Consider the following 26,836-nt stretch of genomic DNA (forward strand, 5'->3'; position numbering starts at 1 on the left):
CGCAGTCCTTTCCGTTCTACGAGGCGTACTCAAGCATGTCCCTACCCATCGTTCTGCGGTGTGGCGAGAGCTTTGAGCTACTTTGAGTAATCGCAAGTATTTTTCTACCAGGAATCTTGAAAAAGGAAAGGGCCGTCCTCGGCAGGGCGTGCGTTTTTTTTGTTTTTGGTGAAAAATATGGCGCATAATATTTCTGTTATATACTCGAAAATGCCGCGTGAGCGATTTCACCATGCGCTAGGAACGCCTTCATTAGGTGCTTGTGAAGACTACTTCAGAGACGGGATCTGCGCCTGCACTGCGCATTCGAAAATGATGCTGCACCTGTCTTTTTTGGTAATAGGCTCAAACAATTCAGAATAGAATAGCAGGGCCCGCTTGCACAAAACAATCTTAAGACTGTCTTAGCTAAGTCCAGACTTAACTGGAGTCTTAAGAATAGGCCACTAGCATGGCCGCTTAAGACTGGAGTCAAGACTGGGCTTCAGTCCTGACTTGAATAAGTCGCTTGTATGATTACGACTCTAGTGCTGTCTTGGTTAAGACACAAGGACGCCAGGTGTCTAAGTAGAGAAATTAGGGAAATACAGGGATGCGCTGGCACTGTCCCTGCTGTAAGATGTACACATTCCGTCAATTTTGCGTTGTGTAAAATCCGTGCCATTACTTTTTGCGGCTTAAGATTGTGTTACGAGGAAAAATGCCCCAAGTGGTTGCTGAGGCCGTTCTGAGAAGCCACTCTGGTGAACATGAACCCGAAGCGTTCGACGTTCGGAACACGAGCCGTCTTAAATAAGCTTGGTCTTTCTAAAGACACCACTTAAGTCTGGACTTAGCTCGGACTTTATCGTGCAAGCCGGCCCAGATGACATTCCGGCTTCAACTTTGCAACGAGAGCTGGAAAAGGAGAAAAATAAACAAGCAAGGCAAAAGTAGCATTATCTTTATGATAGGAAAAGCAAGCTAACATATTTCTAGGATTTCCTGCACAATTACGCTATAACAGCTCACTGAACCCAGCCTTGAGACTATCAAACTTAATCATAATATAAGCAAAATGAGTAATACCGCCTCAGCATGGTTTTTGCATATAAGTCAATGCTCTGGTTGAACACGTCAGAGCTGCTGCAGATAACCGACTTACAAAATGTTATACTATAAATATGTTACTCTCGACATGCTGCGGAGGTTGTGAAAAGAAAAAAAAATTCCTGCTAGGAGCGGCCCTATTTTTTTGGACACCTGCTATGATAGAGGGTTCTTGAGAGCATTTGGCTTTTGCTTATTTAGGCGTTCTCCCAGCGCAGGAAGTTCACTGCGATTGACCACAGCTGCCTTGAGCATTTGAAAGCAGTAGTCCAATACTGCCAAACTGTTAAATACAATCGAAAACACACACACACAAAAAAAGTGTGGTGTGTTGTAAGATAAGCCATCGACAACAAAGAGAGTGTGCTATTGTTAAAGGAATCTGTCTGATGGCTCGTTTGTTAAGGTGTTTTACTTTCTCAGCGTACCACGAACTTGCGGGGCCGATACCTGACCACAATACCTGACGAGTGTGAGGGGATACAACCATGTAGGCAGTTTTTTCTATTTGCACGCCAAGGACTCCGTATAACTGAAAGCCATTCCTTTTACACACCTTGTCACTGCAGCTTGTCGGACTGCTTCTAAATCTGTTCACAGCATTGGCCATACAAGCAGTTTCTGAGGTGAAACGGCAGTCTTATTACGCCATAATCAGGAAATCTCGCGTTCACTAAAATGCCAATGAGAAACACTGCATTTAGGCGGGCCAGGAAATGGGCGCTGCTGAGAAAATAAGTAAACCCGTGTCAAGTGCAACGCGAATGCGAAATAAAAATATTTGCTACTTGACAAGAAATATGTGCGGAACCTATGAACACTCCAAACGACAATCTGTGTGCCCTCGAAATTAAAAAAAAAAAAAAAATGCTACGGTTATGCTCGTTTCCAAAAATTAAAATTTTTTTCTTGTTCGCCTTTTATATGAAGCCGATAGCAGATTTTGTGACATGCGGTATTGAATGAGCTCTGAAATGAGTGATTTTATTAGGCAAGACTGACATGCCAGAAACAAATGTTAACAAAATCTTAGAGTATCAGCGCAGAGCTCTCGGCACATTTTCATTGGTTAACAAACGAAGAGAGAAAAAAGGACAAGATCATGGTAATAGGAATTGATTATGTCTCCTATCTGCTCTTTCCATTAGGAGAAAAAAGTAAATTCTCTAACTATGTCAGCAAAAGTAGCCGCACAAACATTGTCTCTGCCCATCACTGAAGATTGCAATGTGGCCTGAACAATGATGGTGGCTGCCTTTTCCTTTTCCGTGCTGGGGTTTTCTTGTACACAGGCAGGGAAATGCTAGTGTTGCAACTTACGCTGTTGGGTTCCTTCGATTTCCAATTGTCAATATAGTGACTACAGATGGAGGAGTGCGGCTACGGCTCAGAGATTCTCGTGCCATCACTCCTGAGGAACAGAAGACAAAGCATCCGGCTGCAACCAGAATTTAAAAAACCCAGCACTTTCCACGACCACACAGTAACCAAACAGTGCCTCTGTCTTTCAAAGAACACTGCTTAGGTGACCCGCCACTCATGCTTGTGTGTGGATACCCGTAGAAATGAATAGACTTAAAAGCATCCGACGAGTTCGCGTAGCTGCCAGTGCAGCCAACAACGCACGTTTCGCCAGCCTTGTTTGGCCAAACTTCGTTTCACTGGACATATTCACACATCTAGCCCAATTTTGTGCTCTCCTTAGGATATGAGGCACAACATTATCTAAAGAATAGGATTTCCAATTTCTACACAAACCAACAACAAACAGTGCACTCCAATGCGCTGGCGATGCGCGCAGCTGGCGCATGCCAGAAACGAGCGATGCGCCGAGAGACGGCGCCACTTGTTCAGCTGTCTGGTCCCTATATTTGGGATAAACTGTAATTTTTTTTTTATTTTGGCATTTTCAGGTTGGTTTGATTTATGGGGTTTAACATCCCCAAGTGATTTGGGCTACAAGCAACACCATAGCGGAGCGCACTGACATCGCATAACACATAGGTGTGTGGCTTATTGCCTCCATCGAAATGAGGCTGCCGCAGCCGAGATTCGGTTCCACAATCTTGGACAGCAGTCGAGCACCGGGCTGGCATTTTCAGACAAGATGCACATGAATACAGCAAACTCAATGAGATGTACACTTGCTGTCCGTCAAAAGAATTAAGTTTAGCTGTGGCATTTCTATGTGACACAGGCCAAGAAAGCATTTAACATACTCATTAAACCAGGCACTTTCACCTGACAAAAACAAAATACAATACGTTACACTAAAACAGCACAGTCAACTTGGCAGAAAGCACAGGCAACCATCATTTATGGTTGACAGGGAGCAAGTGGTTCTTGTAGTCCATGTATGGCAGTTTACACACAGTTGTCCAATGTTAACAAACTGGCCAGCCAGCTGGCTAGTGCTTGTTCTGAACAATGCCACAAAAACAACTACAGTCGAACCCGGATATATCGAATTTTGGTTATATCGAACTCGCGGAATATCCCCTTGAAAATCCCATGTAAAAGTATAGGAAAGCCAAGTCATATATCGAACTCAATTTCACCGGTCGTTCGATATATCGAACTCCACACCACGCACTGGAAAGTGTGCCTTCCTCAAAGACGATCGCATCACCCTCGGCCGTTTGCCGCGTGACGTTTTCAAGCCACGCGCGGAAGGAATGAGAGGGGACAGTTCGGCGACGGCTGGTCTAGGGCAGCGTTGTGCTCATTCCCCAAAGGCGCGCGCATCTGCGGTTATCGTTTCCCGTGTGCCAACACGTGACGTTTGCAAGCCACGTGCGTGAATGAACCAGAGAGAACCGGTGGGAACGAGAGGGGAAAACGCGATAGAGTGAAGCATTCTTTTGCCGAGCTATCTCTCTCCTTCCTCTCTCCATCCTTCGTTCAAAGTAGCACGCGCTACGCATGCGCCAAGCCAGCTCAGCCCGTTACAGAACGTCGGACGCTTTCTTCAGCGTATGTTGGGAACCTTCTGCACGCGGCGACTGACGTGGCTATGGAATCTCTTTCTCTATGGCTATGGCACCTGCGGACGTTAAAAAGTGGCAAATCTCTCTCTCTTTTTTTTTTTTGCGAGAGTCGTCCATTCTTATCGCTTTCCAATGATTTTACGGAAGTGAACTACGCCCGCCCCAAGTGCGGCATGATAAATGGAACCAGGCTTGTGCAATCAAGCCATCACGGGCACTCTGCCAAGTTCGCTCCCCGCCACCGCAGGAGCTATCAAAAGATAAACGCGCCCTGACGTTATCGCTGCCCAGCACCTTGACACACTGCCAAGAAATGAGCTCTGGATGAGACGACCTAAACAGAGTGACGCGCGCCATCCACAAGCAAGCAAAAACACTCGCGATTTCTGCCGCGGCGACAGAGAAACCTTGTTATGAGCTGCCGTGGTGGCGGTGGCTCGAGCGGCGAGAGGGACGCAGTTCCAACAAGTTGGAAATTTTTCGCTTTGTCGCTGCCGCTCGTCGCTGAGATCGCTCAATCACTTGCATGTGAGCGAGCTGGCCTTAACTTTTTTTTTTTTTTTTTCAAATTCCCGGGTGCAAAAGTGGAGGGTGGGTTCATTATGGGAGTGGGTTGAATACGCGACAAATACGGTATCGTTTTTTCGCATCGTAAGTGCCGTCACAAGCCGATTTCTGCATATCGAATTATTGATATATCGAACTATTTCGCGATCCCCTTAGAGTTCGATATATCCGGGTTCGACAGTAGCAGCATTAATCCTTTTTAGTAGCAACTTTAAGCTGAAGTGGCGCTTGGCTCTCATAACCTAGGGTTTTTCCATTGACGAAGAGGTCCAGGGGAGAGTCAACACGAATGCTGGGAAAGGACAGTTCCTGCAAAAAAACAAAAAGCATAAAAAGCAACTATTGAACTCAGATACTATATGGTACCCTTTCCCTTTCAACCTTAGCACAATGCTGTGGATGTAAGCACCATGTTAAAGAACCCCAGGTAATCGAAATTTCTGATGCTCTCCACTACGGCATCTCTCATCGTTTGAGTTGGCTTGGGACGTTAAACCCCACAAACCAAACTAGCATGCAGTTACAGTCTCCTGCAAAACTTTAGCTTTTGAGCCTTGCAAAACAGCCACCTATTCGCCCGCTTATTTACACCAACACGTCTAATCTTACTCTCCTAGGTAGTTCTCTGTCATGGTCTTTTGCTACTGCCTTCATTGCACTTCTCTCTCTTACCACTTTCAATACTTCACTGTCCATTGTAAATATGGTGCTCCCTTAAAAGCTGACCATTACAATGAAAGCTCGTTAATTTGAACCTCGATAATTCGAATTTTCGAATAAGTTGAACTATACTACTTGGTACGGCCACAGAGATCTGTGTACAAAAAGCCCAAATTCGAACACAAGTCTGTATGGCTACGTATAATTCGAACTATGCGCCACCGCGTCTGGGCGGGCCTGTCACCCAGCCCATGGCAAAAAAAAAAAGCCACCGCGATATGGAGGCATAGTTTAAGGCTGCACACGTCAAAACCGGGGGCAGAAGATGAAACTAGGTGAAATCGTAGAAGAGTGGTAGTTTAGATGGCACCACTGCTGCAGCGGCTACTGCCTGCTCTTCTCTTTCACACAACCTCTTAAGCTTGCAACTCATCAATTCGAAAATGTGGATAAGTATTTCTGTCTGCGCAATCCCAGAAAAAGCCCATGAAAGGCTATTACATCGGACAGGCGCTACGGGTCTCCAAATAAAAAAAAAAAGACCAAATAATTAAGTGTGAAAAAAAAAATTTTTTGTGACAGTCAGTCCATCCTTCTACTCATCAACATTAACCTTTTCGCTGTCGGGTGTTTCTGACCATGACGCACCCTTAGTGTCTGCTTGGTTTCAGGGATCGAGCATAACGATTTATTTTTGATTATGATTGCTATAGAAATAACATACTTAACGGAATATGCACATTTCAGTGTTCTGCAAGTGTTATTAATTAACATCATCATCACTATCAGCCTGATTATAATTTAGATAAATGAGGATAATATAAGAAAAAACTGCTCAATACTTCTTGAGAGACCGAATCCGAGCTCGACTTGTATTTATAATTAAAAGAGCCATCACTCTAGTCCGCAGTCGAAGGTCCCGCGCGGTCAGCCCTCAAAAAGGAACTGCGCACACAGAGGGCGCACTTTTGGTGGCCCGCACAACAGAGAAATGGCACGTTGTGAAATGAAGATGACAGAGGGAGATGGAAAGAGGCTAAAACAACTTCCTTTGCTGCTGCTAGCTGCAAGCAAGGGCATGGCAAGAGAGAGCGAAAGCAGCAATCGAGTCATGTGTTGACCTATTATAGAGGCAACGGCGCAATTGGTTGGTTGGTTGAAGCGTCGTAGCAGACACGCCAACAGAATAAAAATAAAAATCTGCAAACCTGCAGCAGATAACAGAACCACCCTAGAACCCATAACCGAATGCACGCGCCGCGGAACGCGCACACCGCATGATCCCTTAGCGCGATAGAGTAGTGCACGCGAAGCAACCGCACCTCCCAGCAAAGATGGCAGGAGTGGTCGCGGTCACTCCATACTCCTCAGTATATACGTACCAACATGACGTGGGGCGAAAATACAAACTTGTAGAAAGATTTGACAGATGGCGCAGCCTGTCCAAGTGTGCCAGCTTCGCACTCAGGCGCAAAGTTTTGAATGAACAGCAGAGAATGTAGCGCTACGTCGGTGACATTGTGGGGGGGAGCACGAAACCGTACCGGTACGGTCGTGACAGCAAAAGGGTTAACGGAAGCACGCGGTTAACTGCGAAATGATTGTGTGGCAGTGGACGGCGCCAACCCCAAATGTGGCCTGATAAAGCGAACATACTGAAAATGAAGCTAGCACAACCGGACGAGTGCTGGCACTCTGCCAAGTCCCCCCCTCCTCTTCCCGCTAGAACTAAAGTCAAAAGGTAAACATGGCGTGATGTGGATGTTGCACTGCAAACCTGCACTTTGGCGCACTGCAAAGAAATATGCTGTGGGCTGCAACGGCAAAGACACGAAATGCTTAACGCTTTTTTTTTTTTCAAATCCTCAGTGGCAAAGCTGGGAAAGGATTCACAGTGCGAGGGGGTCATTAAGGGAGTAAATTTACCGTAATGCAAATTGTTCTGCCCAGTTTTTTCGGGAGCGTTCTATAATTTAAACATCCGATAAACATCCAATCATTCGAACTTTTCCCCCCGTTCCATGAGGTTCGAATTATTGAGCTTTTACTGTATATGCAGCCCCTACAGACGTCTCGCAGCACGTTTATATTGTCACGGACAACAGGGCTAGACGTGACTAAAACGACAGGACGAAGCTGAACCCGCAGGCAAAGTTCCATGCACAGCACGCGAGTCAACTTTGGCGTCCTTTTTTTCCAGGCGCTACCTAAGAACATTACTCCCCCTCCTAAAAAAAACTAAAGCACAGACTGGGCGCGAGCGATGGGCGATGCAAGTCAGTACAGGAACCGAATATAAAACGGACGCTGTGCCCTACACAACTAAACGAGTGCATAGTACACTGCACATTACCGCGTGAAATACGGTTTCATGCGGACAACGTGCACCACCTCGGAGTGTGGTTGCTGACGAGAGGTCTGCACAGTACCCGCTGGAAGGACTTCATATGTCACTTTTGTGACACGGCGCAGAACCTTGTAAGGTCCAAAGTAATGAGACATCAGTTTTTCAAACAAGCCGGGCCGGCGCACCGGTGTCCACACCCAAACTTGCTCTCCTGGTTGGTATGTGACGTGTCGATGACGGAGGTTGTAGTGACGCATATCCTTTCCCTGCTGTTACTGAATGTGGATGCGGGCAAGTTGACGTGCTTCCTCGGCACGCTGAGCAAACTGTTCAGCGTCTGGGATGAGAGGATTATCTGTGCAGAACGGAAGCATGGCATCTAACATTGTCTGAACATCGCTTCCATAGAGCAGGCGAAATGGTGTAAAACGCGTCGTCTCTTGGATGGCAGTGTTGCAGGCATATGTGACGTACGGGAGAATGTCGTTCCAGGTCTTGTGCTAGGAGTCTATGTACATTGCAATCATGTCGGCGATAGTTTTATTGAGTCTCTCCCTGAGGCCATTCGTCTGTGGGTGATAAGCAGTGGTTTTGCGATGGCCCGTGTGACTCAGCTCAAATATGTCGTGCATAAGTTGTGCCGTAAACGCCGTGCCTCGATCGGTGATTACTTCAGGCGGCGCGCCATGGCGCAACACGATTTGCTGCATAAAAAACTGGGCGATCTCAGATGACATGCCACGCTTCACCGCCTTGGTTTCAGCATACCGTGTGAGATAATCGGTCGCGACTATAATCCATTTGTTACCGACCGATGTCAGCGGAAATGGGCCCAAAAGGTCGATGCCGATTGGTCAAATGGTGTTCGGGGAGGCGCAATAGGTTGGAGCAAACCCGCTGGCTAGAGAAGCGGCGCGTTTTGACGATGGCACTCACGACAGCCTCTGACGTAACGATGAGTGGCGTCGGCAAGTTTAGGCCAGTAATAGGCTTGACGAACTCGGGCGAGTGTGCATGCAAAGCCCAAGTGGCCAGAGGTGGGCTCATCATGGAGGTCGGCTGGCACTACGCACGGCACGGAGGTTGGCTGGCACTACGAGGAGGTACGCTCGGTCAACAGTGCTGGAGTTCTGTTTGAATAGAACGCCATTCCGGACACAGAAAGCAGACAGGTTCCGAGCAAATTGCCGAGGGATATCAGCAGCACGACCCTGCAGGTGGTCAATGACAGGTCGAAGGTCCGGGTCAACTCGCTGTCGGGTCATTATGCACTCACCAGTCCAAGAAAACCGCTCTTGTTGTCCGTGCTCTCACTGACTAAACTGACAGGTACGCGCGACAGCGCGTCAGCATCTTCGTGCTTCTGGCCAGATTTATCGACAATGGTGTACCCAAATTCTTGGAGGCGAAGACTCCATCGTGCTAGGCACCCCGATGGGTTGCGGAGGTTAGCCAGCTAGCCAGCATAAGGAATGATGATCGGTGACCGCTTTAAACTGGCGGCCATAGAGGTGAGGCCTAAATTTCATGGTTGCCCACACAACCGCAAGGCATTCCTTTTCCGTAGTGGAGTAGTTTGTCTCAGCGTGGGAGAGCGTGCGGCTGGCATACGCTATTACCTTTTCGATGCCAGCTTGGTGTTGAACGAGTACAGCGCCAAGGCCGATATTGCTGGCATCGGTGTGGACTTCGGTGTCAGCGTCTTCATGAAAGTGCGCAAGAACAGGGCTTGTTTGCAGTCTCTTGTTGCTCGGCACCCTACACGAACTGTGTATCATCGCGCGTGAGGCGAGTCAGGGGGGTGGCAACTTTGGAAAAATCGGCGATGAAGCGGCGGTAATACGTGCAGAGACCCAGGAAGCGTTTCAAACTTGTCGTTTGCAGGAACGGGAAATTTGGCGACAGCAGAAGTCTTGTCGGGGTCTGGCCTAACGCCTGCGGCACTCACAAGGTGACCACGAAACTTCAACTCTTTGTAGCCAAAGTGGCACTTCTCGGGCTTGAGCGTCAAGTCAGCTGACCGGAGGGCATCTAATACTGCGCGCAGGCGTTCGAGGTGTTCTTCAAAGGTTTCAGAGAATACAACAACGTTGTCGAGATGGACTAAGCAGATTTGCCATTTGAGGCCGGCGAGAACGGTGTCCATCATGCGCTGATAAGTAGCCGGCGCTGAACATAGGCCAAAAGACAGCACTTTGAACTCGTACAGTCCATCTGGGGTGACAAAAGCTGTTTTTTCGCGATCCCGCTCATCGACCTCAATCTGCCAGTACCCACTCTTCAAGTCAGTGGAGGAGAAGTACTGGGCATGACGAAGCTTGTCGAGCGAATCGTCGATACGGGGCAGCGGGTAGACGTCTTTTTTAGTGATGGCATTCAACTTTCGATAATCGACACAGAAGCGAAGGGTCCCATCTTTTTTCTTTACCAGCACGACAGGGGATGACCACGGGCGTCGTCAGGAGTAATGATGCGGTGCTTCACGAGAGGCGTTTGCCGTACTTTTGATGAGGATGCAAAACAAGTGCTGTACTCTAGTAGGAGGGCACGTAGCTCACGATTCTGTGCGTCCGAGAGATCCGGACTAATATCAAGACGGTCAAGTGGGGGCTGCACAGTGCTAACAGCCCCAAACGTAAAACATTCTGAAACATCCGCTAAGGAGTCAGCAAACGCGATGGCAGTAGCATGAAAAAGATTCCGGGGTTCGTTGGTGAAGTTAGTCACCAGGAGCTCAGACCGGCCGTAGCGGAGGTGGATGAGGCTGCGCGCTGTACAGATGCCGTGGGTGAGCAAAAGTGACTGGTTGCCTTCCGCGACCACATGCCCGTTACGCAGTTCGTCGCGAGTAAGTCACAAAAACACTGGCGCGTGGCGGAATCGAAACGCTCTCGGCGGAAATTCAAAGGGCGGCGCAGCGTTGGCAATTCTTGGTGTCAGTATCAGCAGCTTTCTCAGTTGAAAATGTCACTGTGCGCTTCCGGAGATCGATAATAGCTCCATACTCCTGGAGAAAATCAACCCCAAGGATAAAGTCACGGGAGCAGTCGGGTATAACGAGGCAGCTTACAATAAACGTGGAGCTGCGAATTTCAACTCGTGCCGTGCACAGGCCACTAGGAGTTAAGACATGTCCGCCAGCGGTGTGAATCTGCGTGCCCGACCCCGCTGTCATTACTTTTTTAAGAAGCGCTGCTAGCTTCCCGCTTATAATCGAAAAATCTGCGCCAGTGTCCACCAATGCGCTAACCTTATGGCCGTCGAGAACTATGGGTATGTCCAGCGAGAGTCATGTTCATGCGTAGGAACTGTCGTCGGTGCCGTAAAATCCAGATCGCTCACAGGTCTCGTTGTCAGGGGGTCTTCGTCACGTCGATTGCAAGTGGCCTCGCCCCCGGAGGTCGCTGTCTTTAGTTCTCCCGGTGGGGACTTGGCGACCGTCGCTGCGCCATCCAGGATGACCTGGGCTGCGGCGATGGTCGGTGTGGGGACGTCGATCGTGACTGCCGCTGAGAAGTTGGCGCCATGCGCTGCTGCACTAAGTAGTCTTCAATCTCTCGGGGTCTTTGGCCTATTGGAGGGCAACGCATGTCGATGGGAAATCCGTGAAGTCCAAGGTGTCGATAAAGGCACTGGCGATAGAGATGACCTGGTTCCCCGCAATGGAAGCACAGGCGCTGGCGATTTGGGGCGTGCCACAGGTCCGCCTACCGCTGGGGTGGTAGTCGGTTGTTGACGAACGGCTCAGTGTGTGCGGAATACAGTGAGCCTTGATCGGGTGGCGGTAATGGTGCCGAAGCAGGGGCAGGGCGCCGCGTCGCGCTATATCTGCATAAGCTGGACGCAGGTACTCCGTGGGGAAAGGTTGTAGATCAGCAGACGCTACCAAAGGCTTCAACGCTTGAAGCTCTTCGCGGACATTGCTAGCTACAGAGCCGACCATCGGCTGTGGAGCACCGAAAAACGTCTGGAGCTCTTCGCGTACAACTGAGCGGATGATGTCGCGTAGGTTCGGGGTAGCCCCGAAGGCTGAAAACGGCTCCACAACCGAAGCAGCGACCACCGGCCTGTCGTAAGTGGTAGACTGCTGCTGGAGCATCCTCTCTATTGTGACAGCTTCCGAAAGAAACTCGGCAACCGTCCTTGGTGGATTACGCAAGAGGCCAGCGAACAGTTGCTCTTTAATACCATGCATAAGGTGACGCACCTTTTTGTCTTCGGTCATGGCCGGGTCAAAACGCCGGAAGAGCCGGGTCATGTCCTCCACATACACGGTCACAGTCTCATTTGGCATCTGTATACGAGACTGTAGAGCCCTTTCTGCGCGTTCTCGCCGATCCGCGCTGGTATAGGTCTCACGAATGCATCGGCAGAACTCACGCCATGATGTTAGGGCATCTTCTCGGTTCTTGTACCAAGTACGAGCGCATCTTCCAGGCTGAAGATGACGTTTCGAAGCTTGGCGGCGTCGTACCACTGATTAAACGAGGCGACCCGTTCAAATTGGATAAGCCAGTCTTCGACGTCTTCGCTCTGACTGCATGGAAGGGCTAAGGCAGTCATGGATTTTGCAGGGTGTAGTAAGTTGGAGCTTGCATAGCCGGTCGAGGGGCGGCTGCGGTGTTGAACTCCAACGGCCCGTGCTCAGGGGGCAGGCCTCGATTCCTTCGGCTAGTGCGGTGCACAGGGGTGTCGACTGGCACAGGAGTTGAGTCCTGGGCATGCAATGCGGTGGTGTACGGGACATATACTGGGATCGAAACCTAGCGCCGACATCAAAATATGTCACGGACAACAGGGCTAGACGTGACTAAAATGACGGAAGCTGAACCAGCAGGCAAAGTTCCGCGCACAGCACGCGAGTCAACTTCGGCGTCCTTTTTTTCCAGGCGCCACCATCAGGGACACCAGGTGGCAATATGCATTCTCCATTCTCTTGTTATGCAATGCCTGCATGACTACGGACGTTCAGAATGGTTCACTGTTAATTCTTCTACAACCTGGAAGATAGTGCTAGTATGGTCTATTGTTGGGCACTTCTTAAAACCAGCCTGTCCTCTTGGCTGATTAAAGTTTACCTTTGCTCTGTTATTATTACCTACCCTAGTGAATATCTTGTACACAGCAGCAAGTAAGCTGATTGGCCCATAATGGAAGTCATAGCATCCTCTTTCTGATGGATTATCGCAATGTTGGTATTCTTGCAATTCTGATATGCCTGAGGTCATAAGGCATCTTGTATGTTGATGTTTTCTATCATGCCTACAGTGTCCTTCCACAGATTGGCAGTTAGTTACCTGACCCTTATCTGCCACTTCTCCCTCTGCATTGCATTGCATGCGAGGCTTTTGTCACTTTCTCCATTCAGATGCCAATGCCTGTGTCTGCACTACCTTCAACATGTAGCTGTTATTAAGGTCAAGTACAATAATAAAAATCTTTCCTGTATGCTTGAATTCATAAACACTGCCGGCTATATTGTCAAGTAGTGGTGACAATGTCATCGGCAACAAATGAGAAGACTTGATCTTCATAGAAATCAACTCTTTATCGGGCTGGCTTGCGCCCGCAAAAGAACTGAGCAACTCGGTGACGGCGATAGCAACAATCGTGCTGAGCTGTCGTCAATCTACTATTCAGTCATACCTACAAATGCTCAATTTATAGGCGGCGAGGAAACATCTAGATAAAACAACAAATGGTGACTAGCAAAACCTAGAACATTGCAGAAACATATGCAAGTGGCCGGAATCTTTGAGACATATCTCGGCGCAACTTGTGCGACAAAGAAACTGATAAAGCTGCAGCTCGCGGCAACAAACATGACCAAACAAAGAACACAGAACTCATATGCGTGCCAGAATCTGAGTGATAAGGCCGCATGCCGGCGGCTGTCGAAAAAAAGAACAAATAAAGATGTGAATGGTTTGCGGCATTACTCCCCCCTTAAAAACACATCAACCAGATGCTTACAAAATAAACACAGAAAGGTAAACAAAGCACTAGATATTAAAATAACTTAAGCACACGTAATAGGGTTTGATGCGCACAACATGGACGACTTCTGGGCGCACCCGGCGCCTTTGGGATGTGGTCGGGCAGTCAGGCATGACCTATTAGTCGAGCTGTCCGATGCGCCGAAGGACTCTGTATATGGTTCGAAGTACAGCCGCAAGAACTTTTCATTCAGTCCGCAGCGGCGTGGCATCCAAACCCACACTTGGTTTCCTGGCCTGTACTCTGCGTCACGTTGCCGCAAGTTGTATCGTTGGGCGTCAGTCTATTGTTGGTCTTTTATGCACAGCCGGGCAAGTCGTCTAGCTTCCTCTGCACAGTGAAGGTAGGCGTCAACATCCAGGTTCTCCTCATTGGTTACATGCTGCAGCATTATGTTGAGCGTCGTCATGGGCTCCCTGTCGTACATAAGCTTGAATGGAGTCGCTCTGGCTGTCTCCTGGATAGCCGTGTTATATGCAAAGATCACTTATGGCAGGATAGAGTCTCAGGTTTTGTGTTTGGCGTCGAAGTACATTGCAATCATGTCTGCGATCGTTTTGTTGAGGCGCTCCGTAAGTCTGATGGTCTGGGGATGGTAGGCAGTTATCCTGCGGTGGCTAGTTTGGCTGCAGAGCATACGGGCTGCGTGAGCTCCGTCATAAATGCAGTTCCTCTGTCCGCAATGAGCACTTCAGGAGCGTCGTGTCGCAGGAGAATTCGCTAAATGAAAAACTTAGCAACTTCTGCTGCGACACAATTGGGCAGGGCTTTCGTTTCGGCGTAACGGGTCATACAATCGGTTGTCAAGATGATTATTTTCTTCCCGCTGATGAAGTTAGAAAGGGGCCGGGGAGGTCCATCCTAATTTGTTGAAAGGGCTTAATCGGAGGCAGTATTGAGTTCAATAGACCAGCAGGTCTGATTGGGGGCGTCTTACATCGCAGACACTCACGGCACGTTTCCACATAATGAGCAACGTCGGCAGGTAACCGTGGCCAGTAATATTTCTCTTGTATCCTGCGCAACGTGAGCCAAGATGACCCGCAGTCTGCTCATCATGCAGTGCCTGCAGAATCTTCTGTCTGAGGTTTTTTGACACAACAAGGAGCTGCGCGGTTTTATTAGCTGCAAAGTTCTTCACTACGACATCACTGTTTAAGAAGAATGACGATAACTGACGCCTGAACACAGTAGGAGGAGAAGCGATCTTTCCTTTGAGGTAATCTACTAGGAGCTTATTAGAAACAGGGCTAATTGGAGAAATATGGGAGAGGCCTTCGCCCTGCAGTGGGCATAGTCAGGCTAATGATGATGATGATGAATCTACCAAGGCTTTCAACTCGGTGTCCAAGCGCTGCTGTTGTGCAAAACTTCTCGCTTACTGGTCCCAAGAAGGCGTCTTCATTGTTTTCTTTCGGTGGCGCGTCAGCGGGGGCTAGTGACAAACAGTCTGCATCGGAATGCTTGCGGCCAGACTTGTAGATGACTGTGATGCCAAATTCTTGAAGATGTAGGCTCCATCGTGCAAAGCGGCTGGAGGGATCTTCTAAGTTTGCCAGCCAGCACAAAGCATGGTGGCCGCTCACAACCCTGAATGGTCGTTCGTACTAATAGGGGCGCAATTTTGATGGGGCCCAAATGATGACAACGCATTCTTTCTTTGTCGTCAAATAGTTGGCCTCAGCTTTCGAAGGGAAGAGCTAGCGTACGCGGTAACTTTTTCCTGTCTGTCAATTTTCTGAACAAGAACAGCACCTAGGCCAATGCTGCTTGCGTCTGTATGAATTTCTGTCTCTGCATTTTTGTCGAAGTGCCGGAGTATAGGAGGGAACTAAGCAGCGTTTAAGTTTCTTGAAAGCATCATATTGCGGCGCTTCCCATTTAAAAGGTATGTCAGCCTTTTAAAGCTGCGTCAACGGTTCGGCAATGAACGAAAAATTCCTGACAAATCGCCGATAGTAAGCACACAGCCAAAGGAACCTGCGTACAGCTTTCTTGTCGGCTAGCTGTGGAAACTGTGCGATCGCAGCTGTTTTCTCCGGGCCAGGGCGAACACTACTTTTGCTAACAATGTGACCAAGGAGTCGTAGTTCCTTGTAGGCAAGATGGTATTTATCTGGTTTCAACGTTAGCCCTGATGTTTTAATTACTTTGAGCCCTGTCCGAAGCATTTTCAAAGCTTGAGGAGAAGACAACATCCTCCAAGTACAGTATACCAGAAAAATCTGCCACTTCAAGCCTGCCAGCAGTGTCCATTACCCGTTGAAACATCGCTGGTGCGGAGCAGAGATTGAATGGCATCACCTTGAACTCAAATAGGCTGTCCGGTGTGGTGAATGCAATCTTCTCGCAATCAATTTTGTCGACCTCAATTTGCCAATAGCCGCACTTCAGATCCGTCGAAGTGAAGTATTTAGCGTTGCATAATCGGTCCAGTGCGTGGCATTGATGTGGGAGAGGGGGTAGAAGTCTTTTTTCATTATGCTATTCAAGCACCAGTAATCGACACAGAAGCGAAAGGTGCAGTCTTTCTTTACCAAAACAACTGGTGCCGCCCAGGAGCTCCTTGATGGCTAGATAACATTGTTTTGAAGCATTTCTTTTACTTGACCACAGATGGCCTGGCGTTCTCATGAGGATACACGGCAGGGGGCTTGGCGCAGAGGTCTGGCGTAATCATCCGTGACGATGCGGTGCTTAGCCAAAGGAGTTTGTCGCACTTTCCAAGCTGACGAAAAGCATTCGCTGTAATTTTGAAGAATGGCTCATATCTGGTCTTGCCTTCTTTGGGGTAGTGCTAGATTAATATCGAACCTGGTATGGTGGCCTTGGTCAGTTTTGTCAGTTGCGGGCTCGTCAGGGAAGGTGAAGACATCGCTGATGTCTGCTAATTCAACGAGGAAGGCGACTTTTGTTCCCTTGTTGAGATGCAGGTAATCTTCGGTAAGTTGGTTACCATCACCCGAGCTTGTCGAAGGGCAACGCCTTTTGCGATGCCAAGTCCTCTATCCAGTGACAACTTAGTGTTTCCTTTGACAACCCCTTTAGCGATTTTGACTTCTTTTGTACTCACAGGAACGATGATGCTTGATTGAAGCGGTACGGTCAATTCTCCGTCAAGGACGTTGAGAGCGACGTTATGCGTCGACGTTCTCGCAGCAGGTATGGCTTTGTCCGTCAATAGTTTGATGAGTTTAGAGCGAAGGTCGATGATCGCCCCATGTTGATTCAAAAATTCCATACCCAAAATACCGTTGTGCGAGCATTGCTGTAGGATGACGAAGCTGGTAGGGTAAGTATGCCCATTTACTCTAACCTTTGCAAAGCATCGCCCCAGCGGCGTAATAAAGTTACCATTGGTGGTATGGATTAGCGGGCCATCCCAAGTGGTCATCACTTTCTTGAACTGGGTGGCGAATGCTCCACTGATGACAGAATAGTTAGCTCCACTGTCCACTAAGGCGTTAACCATGCGACCGTCAGCAGCAACTTCGAGGTCACTTGTTTGTGTCCTCATATTGCATGTTGGTTTGGTGCTCGATCTCTGCTTCGTCTTGTAAGAAGGTTGTGGCCGGGGCACACTGTCGTCACTTCGCTGGGCGGCGGTGTCAGCTTGGAGTCTGGTCGCGCCATCGTGGATGTTGATGTCATGCGTAGCGGCGATGTGACTTTGAAGGCTGGGGGCGTGACTGTCACCTCCAAAGGTTGTTACATTTAGTTTCCCCTACAGGGGGCTTAGGGACCTTCCTCACACACTGTCCTCATAAATGCGACCTGGCGATGCAAAGCGGGCCCTGTGAGGCAATGGAGATCTGAACCTACGGCTTGGTGGCACAAGTTCACCTTATGCAGATAGTTCTCGATTTCTTGCAGTCGTTCACCTGACCACGGTCATTGGGCGTCAACTGCAAATCCGCGTGGCCAGCCTCGGAAGCATAATGGCCAGCTGTTCGCAGTCCTCCGAGCGTTGCACTTCCTGGGGCTTGGAAGTCGTTGGTAGGCTCGGCTTTCATGAACATGGTAGCGGCGCAGGCTTGGAAAGTTACGTCGGGGGCAGGAAGACGTAATGCAGCAGCGCAATTCATTGCTGTTGCTTGTGCTAGAGCTGCCAGAGCCATCGCTTGAGAAACGCCCAGCGCCTGTTGGACTTCCTCACGGATGACGTCCGTGAGCGACGCAACTTGCGGCTGCGCTTGCGGCGGCAGGAATTGGTGCAGTTCTTCACAAACGACTTGACGGATGATCTCATGGAGGTTATCTCCACTTATGTGTGTGGTGTCATAGTGGCTTGCAGACCGCGTTTCAAGAGGCCAGTTGTAGAGTTGCGTGTCCTTGCTTCTAAGGTCTTTTCGATACTTGCTGCTTCCTGGCAGAACTTTGCAACAGTTGTTGGTGGCTGGCGAAGTAGACCTGCAAGTAGCTATTTCACACCGCGCATCAGCAGGTTTAACTTCGTCTCTTCTGTCATGCCGGGACCTACCCGGCCGAAGAGACGCTTCATCTCCTCAACATAAGCCAGGACAGGCTGATTTGGGAGCTGAACTCTTGATTGGAGAAGGGCCTGAGCTCTTTCTTCTCGGATGAAACTTGCAAAGGCCGTCAAAAACTCTGCTTTTAATGTCTCCCAATCCTTCAAAAAAGTCTCGTGATTTTCAAACTAAACTCTGGCAGATCCTTGAAAAACAAAGTAGACTTGCCTGAGTTTCACAGTGGCGTTCCAGCCATTGAATTCTGCGACACAGTCGAAAAGGTTCATCCAGTCTTCCAAATTTTCAATGGGCTGCAAGAAGGCAACCGGTGCTGTTGCCTGGGCCATTGCCAAAGTTGATGGCTTCCGGATTCGAACACAGTCTGGCAAGACCGTGTTCGGGTTAGAGCCCTTGATGTCAGCGGCTGGTTTAGTGGCCTGTTGGCTGGTCCCCCAGGATGAAAGGAACAGGACTATGGTCTTGGCCTGAAGGGGTAAACCGGGACACGAAGAGCAGCACCTCCACCAGATGTCACGTAGTGGTGACAATGCCGTCGGCAGCAAATGAGGAGACTTGATCTTCACAGGAATCAACTCTTTATTGGGCTGACTTGCGCCCCCAAAAGAACTGAACAACTCGGCGGCAGCGATAGCAACAGTTGTGCCCAGCGGTCGTCGATCTACTACTACGTCATACCGACAAACGCTCAATTTATAGGTGGCGAGGAAACATTCGGATAAAGCCACAAATGGTGACTAGCACAACCTAGAACATTGCAGAAATATACGCGAGTAGCTAGAATCTTCGAGACACATCTCGGTGCAAACTGATAAAGCTGAGTCTCGTGACAACAAGCATGATCAAACAAAGAACACAGAGCTGATATGCGTACCAGAATACAGTCAAACCCGGATATATCGAACTCGAAGGGGATTGCGAAATAGTTCGCTATATATCGATAATTCGATATACAGAAATCTTTTATGACGGCACTTACGATGCGAAAAAACGATACCGTATTTGTCGCGTAATCAACCCACTCACATAATGAACCCACCCTCCACTTTTGCACCCGAGAATTTGGAAAAAAATAAAGCGTTAAGGCCAGCTCGCTCACATGCAAGAGACTGAGCGATCTCAGCGACAGAGCGAAAAATTTCAAACTTGTTGGTCCCTCTCGCAGCCGCTCAAAACAAGGTTTCTGTGTCGCCGCAGCAGAAATCGCCAGCGTTCTCCCTTGCATGTTGATGGCGCGCGTCGCTCCGTTTTGGTCTTTTGGTCGTCTCATCCACAGCTCATTTCTTGGCAGCGTGCCAAGATGCTGGGCAGCGATAACGTCAGGGCGCATTTATCTTTAGATAAATGCGCCCTGGCAGAGTGCCCGTGATGGCTTGATTGCACAAGCCTGGTTCGATTTATCACGCCGCACTTCAGGCGGGCGTCATGATCGCAGCAGCTGACCGTGTGCTTTTGTTGATTCATACATGGAAGAATAAAAGACTCCCGGCAAAAAAAAAAAAAAAAAGGCCTGCCGCTTAACGTCCGCAGCCGCCATATCTCCATATCTTATGCTACGTCGTGCGTACAGCACAATGATAAGAATGAATGACTCTCGCAAAAAAAAAAAAAAAAGAGATATCTGCTGCTTCTTAACGTCCGCAGGCGCCATAGCCACGTCAGCCGCCGCGCGCAGAGGGTTCGCAACACGTGCTGGAGAAAGCGTCCGACGACTGTCTGAAAACGGGCTGAGCTGGCTTGGCGCATGCATAGCGCGTGCCGAAGGAAAGAGGTAGCTCGGCAAAAGAATGGGCACACCCACGCATATGGCTTGCAAACGTCATGTGCTGGCGCGCGGGAAACGATAACTACAGATGCGCGCGCCTTTGGTGAATGGGCGCGGCGCTGCCCAGAGCAACCGTCGCCGAACTGTCCCCTCTCATTCCTTCCGCGCATGGCTTGAAAACGTCACGCGGCAAACGGCCAAGGGTGATGTGATCGTCTGAGGAAGGCACACTTTCCAGTGCGTGGTGCGAAGTTCGATATATCGAACGACCGGTGAAATTGAGTTCGATATATGACGAGACTTTCCTATACTTTTACATGGGATTTTCAAGGGGATATTCCGTGAGTTCGATATAACCAAAATTCAATATATCCAGGTTTGACTGTATAAGGCAGCATGCTGGCGGATGTAGAAAAAAAGAACAAATAAAGATTTAAATGATTTGCGGCATATCCTCTGTTGTCAAGTAGTGCACAAGTGTCCTACTGCCACCTCCAAGGACAACTTGTGAGTCTCTACCGGTAGTCCCCCAAAAGCTCAATTTTATGAGCAATCAGCAATACTTACACAGCCTTGATGATTAACTTTAATATGACGCAAGTTTGGCCGAGGAATCGAGACAGAATCTCCTGTAATAAATCCCCGTCCATCGGCCATGTTGTAGACGTTCACGGCAAAGCAGGCAGCATCTTCATCCAGGACGCATATTGTGCTGGAAGCAAGAAAGCTATGCTCTTCATTTGCATAAGTTGCTCAAACAAAATTTCGAAATTCCTTTTCTTAAACATTCCTTTACTGAAAGGTTTTGTTAGAGTTTAAGGCACCTTTGGTAGTTGAGATGAGTCCATAGTACTCCAATAACACATGTAGAGTTTAAATTTTTACTTCTGTGTGTTCACCTTATTATGAACCTTTGTGTAAAACTGAAGTTATGCAAGTTATGCTCTGAAAGTGTGTAGAAATACCAGAACAGTGCTTGTTTATCATAGACAGTGAAACTGTGTCAAACCAACCCAGAACAGCAACAGGAATCAGCCATCAGCCAACAGGTTTTACTTTCATCTATGGATCCCTTGGCGGTGCAGCACGCTGACCTCAAGATATTCTGTGTGTTCTCAAGATCACAGTTCTTATTTGCAGGGTGTAGACATTTTTCAGGAGGGGTCCCTTGCCAGCAGCTCTACACAGAGTCGCATTTTTTTGCTTCAAGACTGTCGGGTGTCAACCTCGGCAGTACTTTGACCACTGGCACAGGGTTCACTGGAAATCGCATTTCTTCACAAAACTCAGGATATTTTTTCATAAAATGTGGATATTTACTGATATAAGTAATGTAGAAGTCCATCCTTTAAAAAAGAAAAAAGAAAGAAAATTACATTTTAATGTTTTTTTTAGGAGTGAGCGATGAGGGGCTAGTTGGTAAGGCAGAATTTTGAACGCAGAAATCTATGCAGGGGACAAGACAGAAAAGAAGTTGACATGGTAGGCGAATATAGCAGGCATAAAGAATGACAACATAATGGTGATGGCAGCACATGCCATTTTCTGCTAGTTAAGTTCATTAGGCTGCTTTCAGTGCTTGCTTGTAGCAGGTTTCTGCATACTGAAAGTGGTGCCACCAAGTGTGTCAGCTTGGTCACAGGTGGCCGCTGTCTTTCCTAGAAATACCAAATGAAACACTGCACATATGGCTGTGGCAGTAACTGAGCGGTGTAAGGTACAAGGCCAGGAAGCTGGCTGATTTCTGCCAGCATCAATTAAATTCCTTCGCAGAGTGCTCGCGCGGTGCATTTTTTTTTTTTTTCTACTGCATACAACTCGGATAGAAATTTCAGCTTTGGAGATTGTTCCACTGAAGCAGCCAAGTATAGGAGCAAAACAGGCTATATGCTTAAAAAGTCTCGACAAAAATATTATGAAGAATGTTTGTAAGCAGGTTAGACACTGTCACAAGGTAATGCTCATGCAAAGGCCTTACAAGGGAAAGCGCTCCTGTGAAACCACACTGCAAGCCACTTTGACAGAAAGGACGTGGTTGCTGTTTCTCCCTGGACTCAGGTCCCGCAACTTTGCTGGCGCAAGATTTGCCATTGGCTGAGCCTTGAAGCCACTTATGAGGGCCTTGACCCTGCGTGGCTTGAGGTTGCCCTGCAGGCAGAAGAGTTTACTTGTATGCATTTCTCACTGTCCACACACTTTCAAGCTACATGCAGAAAAAAGCAGAGAATGGAGACATTTAGCCTACCCGATATGTACTAGCGTAGACGTATACCGGTTTACTGGACAACTCCTGCGCACGTGCATCGACAGAGGTGGTGCAAGGTGTGGCCACTGCGCCCTGCGTAGGGGCCCAATAAACCGGTATACGTCCACGTTAGTATGTCTCCGGTAGGCTAAAAGCCTCTAATGACAAGATTAAAATATTGAAAGTATACATGGCTGCCAGCAATGTGCCTTTATAATAAAGGCACCATTTCTATTTCTTTCTCACTTAAATGCTGAGTGATACGTTAGTATGCATTGATCCTGATACAGAATTCAACTTCTCTCGCTAGAACACTTATAATTCGAGTTTATAAGTTTTGGTTTCCGCAGTAAAACAGTGGCCATGACAAAATCATTACTTCACCATTTTTACCCCCGCATATTCGAATTGCACATTTGGTTCATCCTAGTAGAATTACTGTAAAGAAGTTTCAAATTATTCATTTATGCATATATACCTACATCGCCCATGGGGCATTACTGTAGGGGATTACAAACCTTGTATGTCATAAAAAAGAAAAGTAATAGGAAATAATGCATCTAATATACACTGAAATTCATAATAAGCGGTGAAAAATGTAACAAACTGACAGAAAACACACTTGAACCAGGGCTGAGGAAAAGATGGATGGGACATTGACTACACTTTCGGGCAGTCGATTCCATTCGTTTACCGTAAAAGGGTAAGATGAAGAGGCAAAAACATTGGTGCGGCAAGCAATCTTTCTAACTTATTTTGGATGATCATTTCTAGAGGAAACATAGTGCGGGGCCTTCAGGTAAATACCTTTGTCTGTTCCAGTGCAACCATTACATACACTGTGGAAAAATTTCAATCTCTGAAACTTTCTCCTTTGGCACAGGGGCTGCGACTCAAGCTCAACTTTATTATTTGTTATGCTGGAGTCAAAGTTATAATTGCTGGTAACGAAACATGCGGCGCAGTTCTGAATATGTTCCAGTTTGTTAATCAGGTTGTGCGTATGTGGGTCCCAGATTGGGCATGCATAATCTAGAATAGGGTGTATATTAGTGAGACAGAATGCTTCTTTGAGGGTAAAGAGTGCAGTTTTAAAGTTTCACCTGAAGAAATTCAATATAAGTTAACAACCGATTTTTCGGACCCTCTAGAATGCCCGAAAATCCAGGCAGTTTGAAAGAATGAATGCATGCAAGAGTACCATTTTACGAATATTTCACGGATCAAAAAGGTCAAGGGCAAAGTATCAGGCTTCCAAAATGCCAAAGCATGAAAAGGAGACATTCAAAAACTGTATGCAGCCGACAGCCGATTTATTATACATGTGTTGTCAGGGCAGCCGGTGTTATTGCTGCAGTGTCTTGAAGAACTTGATCATTGTTTGGACGGCATTCCGCTTGCATGCGATCATATTCGCCTCGATCTTAACAAGGGTCATGTCAGCACCGTACACCGATGAAAGCGCGCACAACGCTCATGTCAACTCAGCGCTCGTAGGCGGCGCAGGCTCCTCATTTTCAACATTGGAGTCTTCCGAATCTGCCACAACCTGACGAACTATTTTCTCGTCAGTTAATTCTGCACATAATGGTGGCTTTCTTCTCCATCTCCATCTTTTCCAACAGGCAGCTATGTGCGCTAGACCATAATATTTAGCACGTTTTATCGCGACTGCCGCCTCACTAACGAGAATAAAGAAATACAGTGTTTGTTGTGATGCACCGCCGTTCGCAAGCAGAGTGGTTGAGCTGGCCATGAGGCTCGCGAACGGCGGTGCATTACAACAAATGCCGTATTATTTTTTCTTGTTAGTCAGGCGGCAGTCACAATAAAACATGCTAAATATTACGGTCTAGCGCACACAGCCGCCGCCTGTGATATCTGCGCTACCCGATCCTTTCGCACGTAAAGAAAACAAACGACAAAATACATCGCCATCAGGCCCCGCCGCACATTAGGCAAACACGCACCGAACAAATCCTCATTGTAGCTATCACTGGTGCGTTACAGGCTGGGTGCAAACTGCAATAGGTACTTTTCATCATGGATATTTTCTTTAGATGCATACATACCTGTAGCACCCGTGTTTTTGTCGCTCAGAGTATATGACGCACTTGATACTCTTGCACGACGAATAGTATTTTTTTTTTTACCTTATAAGTTTGCCTTTGTTCTTGCCAAAGCATTCGGATTTTGTTCTTTTGGTGTATGCAATCAGCTGCACTTAGTTAGGGAGCTTGAAAGTGGTAGTCTTCGTCCAACCGTTTGCAACGGCAAGGAAACTGCCTGGCACAAATGAGCCTCCTGGGGGGTTCATGCTTTTGCACTTGTGGAGAGGAGCGCACTGGACGTAGAACAGCGTTGGTTCCTGACCGACATGCGCATCCGATATGTAGGAGATGCACATGTGTCACCAGGTCGTTGATTCCGCAGAGATCGCTACAGAGGCAGAAATGTTGCGGATCCTTTCACAACAAATAACCATTCTCTGTGCACCAAGAACCTTTTCACCACTGCGACCACATCCGTTCTGGGGGCAGAAACCGGCTACAGCACTGAATCATCCATTCTCAGAAAAATGCCGCACGTTTCCTGCAGGTGTGCATTCCGGCCGGGACAATGCCCTGTCCAGGGGGTGTGGATAAGTGCCTCTCTGCCATGCTTCGTAGATAAAAACCTATAGCTGCATGCTTGTAGATGACGCGAGGAGGAAGCGATGCCCACTGCACCATGCCGGCCCCGCGGTGACCGCATTGTGCTCGGTAACTCAAGACACCCCACGCATATGCGTCGCTCGTAAGTCATAGGAGACAATTCAATCAAGCTCTGCAGCATCAACAAACCCCTAGCTGCTTTGCCCTTTGAAATCCCTCTCACTCTTTCTGCCTCCGCGCTCTCCTTTCAATTTTTTTTTTAAGAATAAATTTAAGTCAGTCGTGAATCTGCGCGCTGAGAGCGTCTCATTCTGTCACGTCGAGCACAGTTCGCGCCATAACCTGCGCTACACGATCTTACAATACGAAGATAGTATATGCATGCGTTATGAGTGGATTGTGAGAACACAAACATTCCCCCATACTGGGTGAACATGATACTGCAATCATTGTCACTAGTTTCCGTCCCAAAGGCAAAAAAGAGCGGAGCTTTCGCTTCCTACCTGTGTTGGCGTGGCCATTTCGCATAGTGGGCTTTCGTGTCGTCTGCTACACTGCCGTCCAATGTGTTTCTCGCCCCTCCCACATGATGGCGCCACATCCTCCCGCAAAAGGCAGATTGCTGCGCATGTTTCCTTGTCCCATGACCATTCAATTCAGGCAGGCGTAAACTACGCACTGCTTGAGATGAAATAAATCTGCAGAAGCTGAACAACAAGAGACTAAGTAGCCCGTCCTCATGGCGGCCCCGAAACCCAAGGGTGGATAGAAAAGCAGGTGCTTAAGTAGCGCAGGATTACATGATAACGACCAGGGTTGGAAAGTTGGCTGACTGAAGTGCGTGGAAGCCAAAGAAAGACCACTCCTATCCAGCATTGAATGGCTTGACTAGCAGATTGTAATTGCTGTGCATGTTTCCTTGCCCCATGACTGTTCAATTCAGGCAGGCGTAAACTGGGCACTGCTTGAGACGAGATAAATCTGCAGACACCGAACAACAAGATACTAAGTATCCCGTCGTCATGGTGGCACCAAAACCCAAGGGTGGACGGCAAAGCAGGTGCTTAAGTAGCGCAGGATCTCATGATAACAATGGGTGTTGGCAAGTTAGCTGACTAGTGCTTGGAAGCCAAAGAAGATTAGTCATATCCAGCGTTCCAGTCATATCCATTCATATCCAGCAGACAGCATCATACGCCGATGCTGTCTGCCTGTCCCATAGCGAGATTGCGCTCCGTGAACAGATTGCAATCAACGCTAAACGCAACTGTTCACACACAAATGAGACCTGAATAGTCAGAACCTAATTGAACTATGAAGTACAAGCCTTACCTCCCTTTTCTTCCTTTAATAAACGTGGTTTCAGGGAATGGTAACTGCCACGACTCTTCTGTGCAAAGAAATAGAAGGAACCACATCATGGTTCAGCCACGCCTTTTTGACAAAGCCTTTTAAATCTCCTTAGAAATAAACTGCATGTCGTCACAAATGTTTCGAGTGGAATGTCGGCTTGGTCGGCTTGAATTTATCTCTCTTCTCAGCAGCGTCGCATTGCGCCGCGAGCATTTGACACGAAGGAAGACGACATCGTCGCATCCACAGCTGTTCGTGCACTCGAACACATGCAGAGCTGTGTTGTATCAGGTGCACAATACTAATTAGAAGTGTTCTGTACGTCCGCAACGCACACAAGACGTGGAACAGCGCACGCCGAAAGCTTCCTCTGTTGGCTCTGAATACCTCTGGCTCCTCAAAATGACATCATGACGGACCGAGAAGCGAGGGTTCTCTCCACTTTCCTCCTCTGTAGCAGTCGCGTGGGGTGCGAAAGATTTGAATTGCGCGCTTTCACTCGGTGATTGTGCAAGTGCATTATGCATAATCGAAAAAATAACTTCACAGACATGATCAACAAATACAGTCAAACCCGGATATATCGAATTTTGGTTATATCGAACTCACGGAATATCCCCTTGAAAATCCCATGTAAAAGTATAGGAAAGCCGCGTCATATATCGAACTCAATTTCACTGATCGT

The 26,836-nt window shown here is 48.0% G+C and overlaps 1 protein-coding gene across 2 annotated transcripts in view; it reads right to left on the reverse strand.

Annotated features, from left to right (window-relative positions):
• Positions 1 to 2,522: 2,522 nt before the first annotated feature.
• Positions 2,523 to 26,836, reverse strand: part of LOC146204198 (tetratricopeptide repeat protein 5-like) — a 62,805-nt gene continuing 38,491 nt past the window's right edge. For both annotated transcript variants that reach the window (XM_084589140.1, XM_084589141.1), the window contains 3 exons: positions 21,878 to 22,047; positions 20,467 to 20,611; positions 2,523 to 4,952 (listed from right to left, as the gene is read on the reverse strand). In XM_084589140.1, the coding sequence (XP_084445266.1) occupies positions 4,833 to 4,952; positions 20,467 to 20,611; positions 21,878 to 22,047 (435 nt within the window). In that variant the 3' untranslated portion in view covers positions 2,523 to 4,832. The remainder of the gene's footprint in view (positions 4,953 to 20,466; positions 20,612 to 21,877; positions 22,048 to 26,836) is intronic.

This window comes from Amblyomma maculatum, chromosome 1 (genome assembly GCF_055883805.1).
Source record: "Amblyomma maculatum isolate TAMU_Amacu chromosome 1, ASM5588380v1, whole genome shotgun sequence".
Lineage (NCBI taxonomy): Eukaryota > Metazoa > Arthropoda > Arachnida > Ixodida > Ixodidae > Amblyomma > Amblyomma maculatum.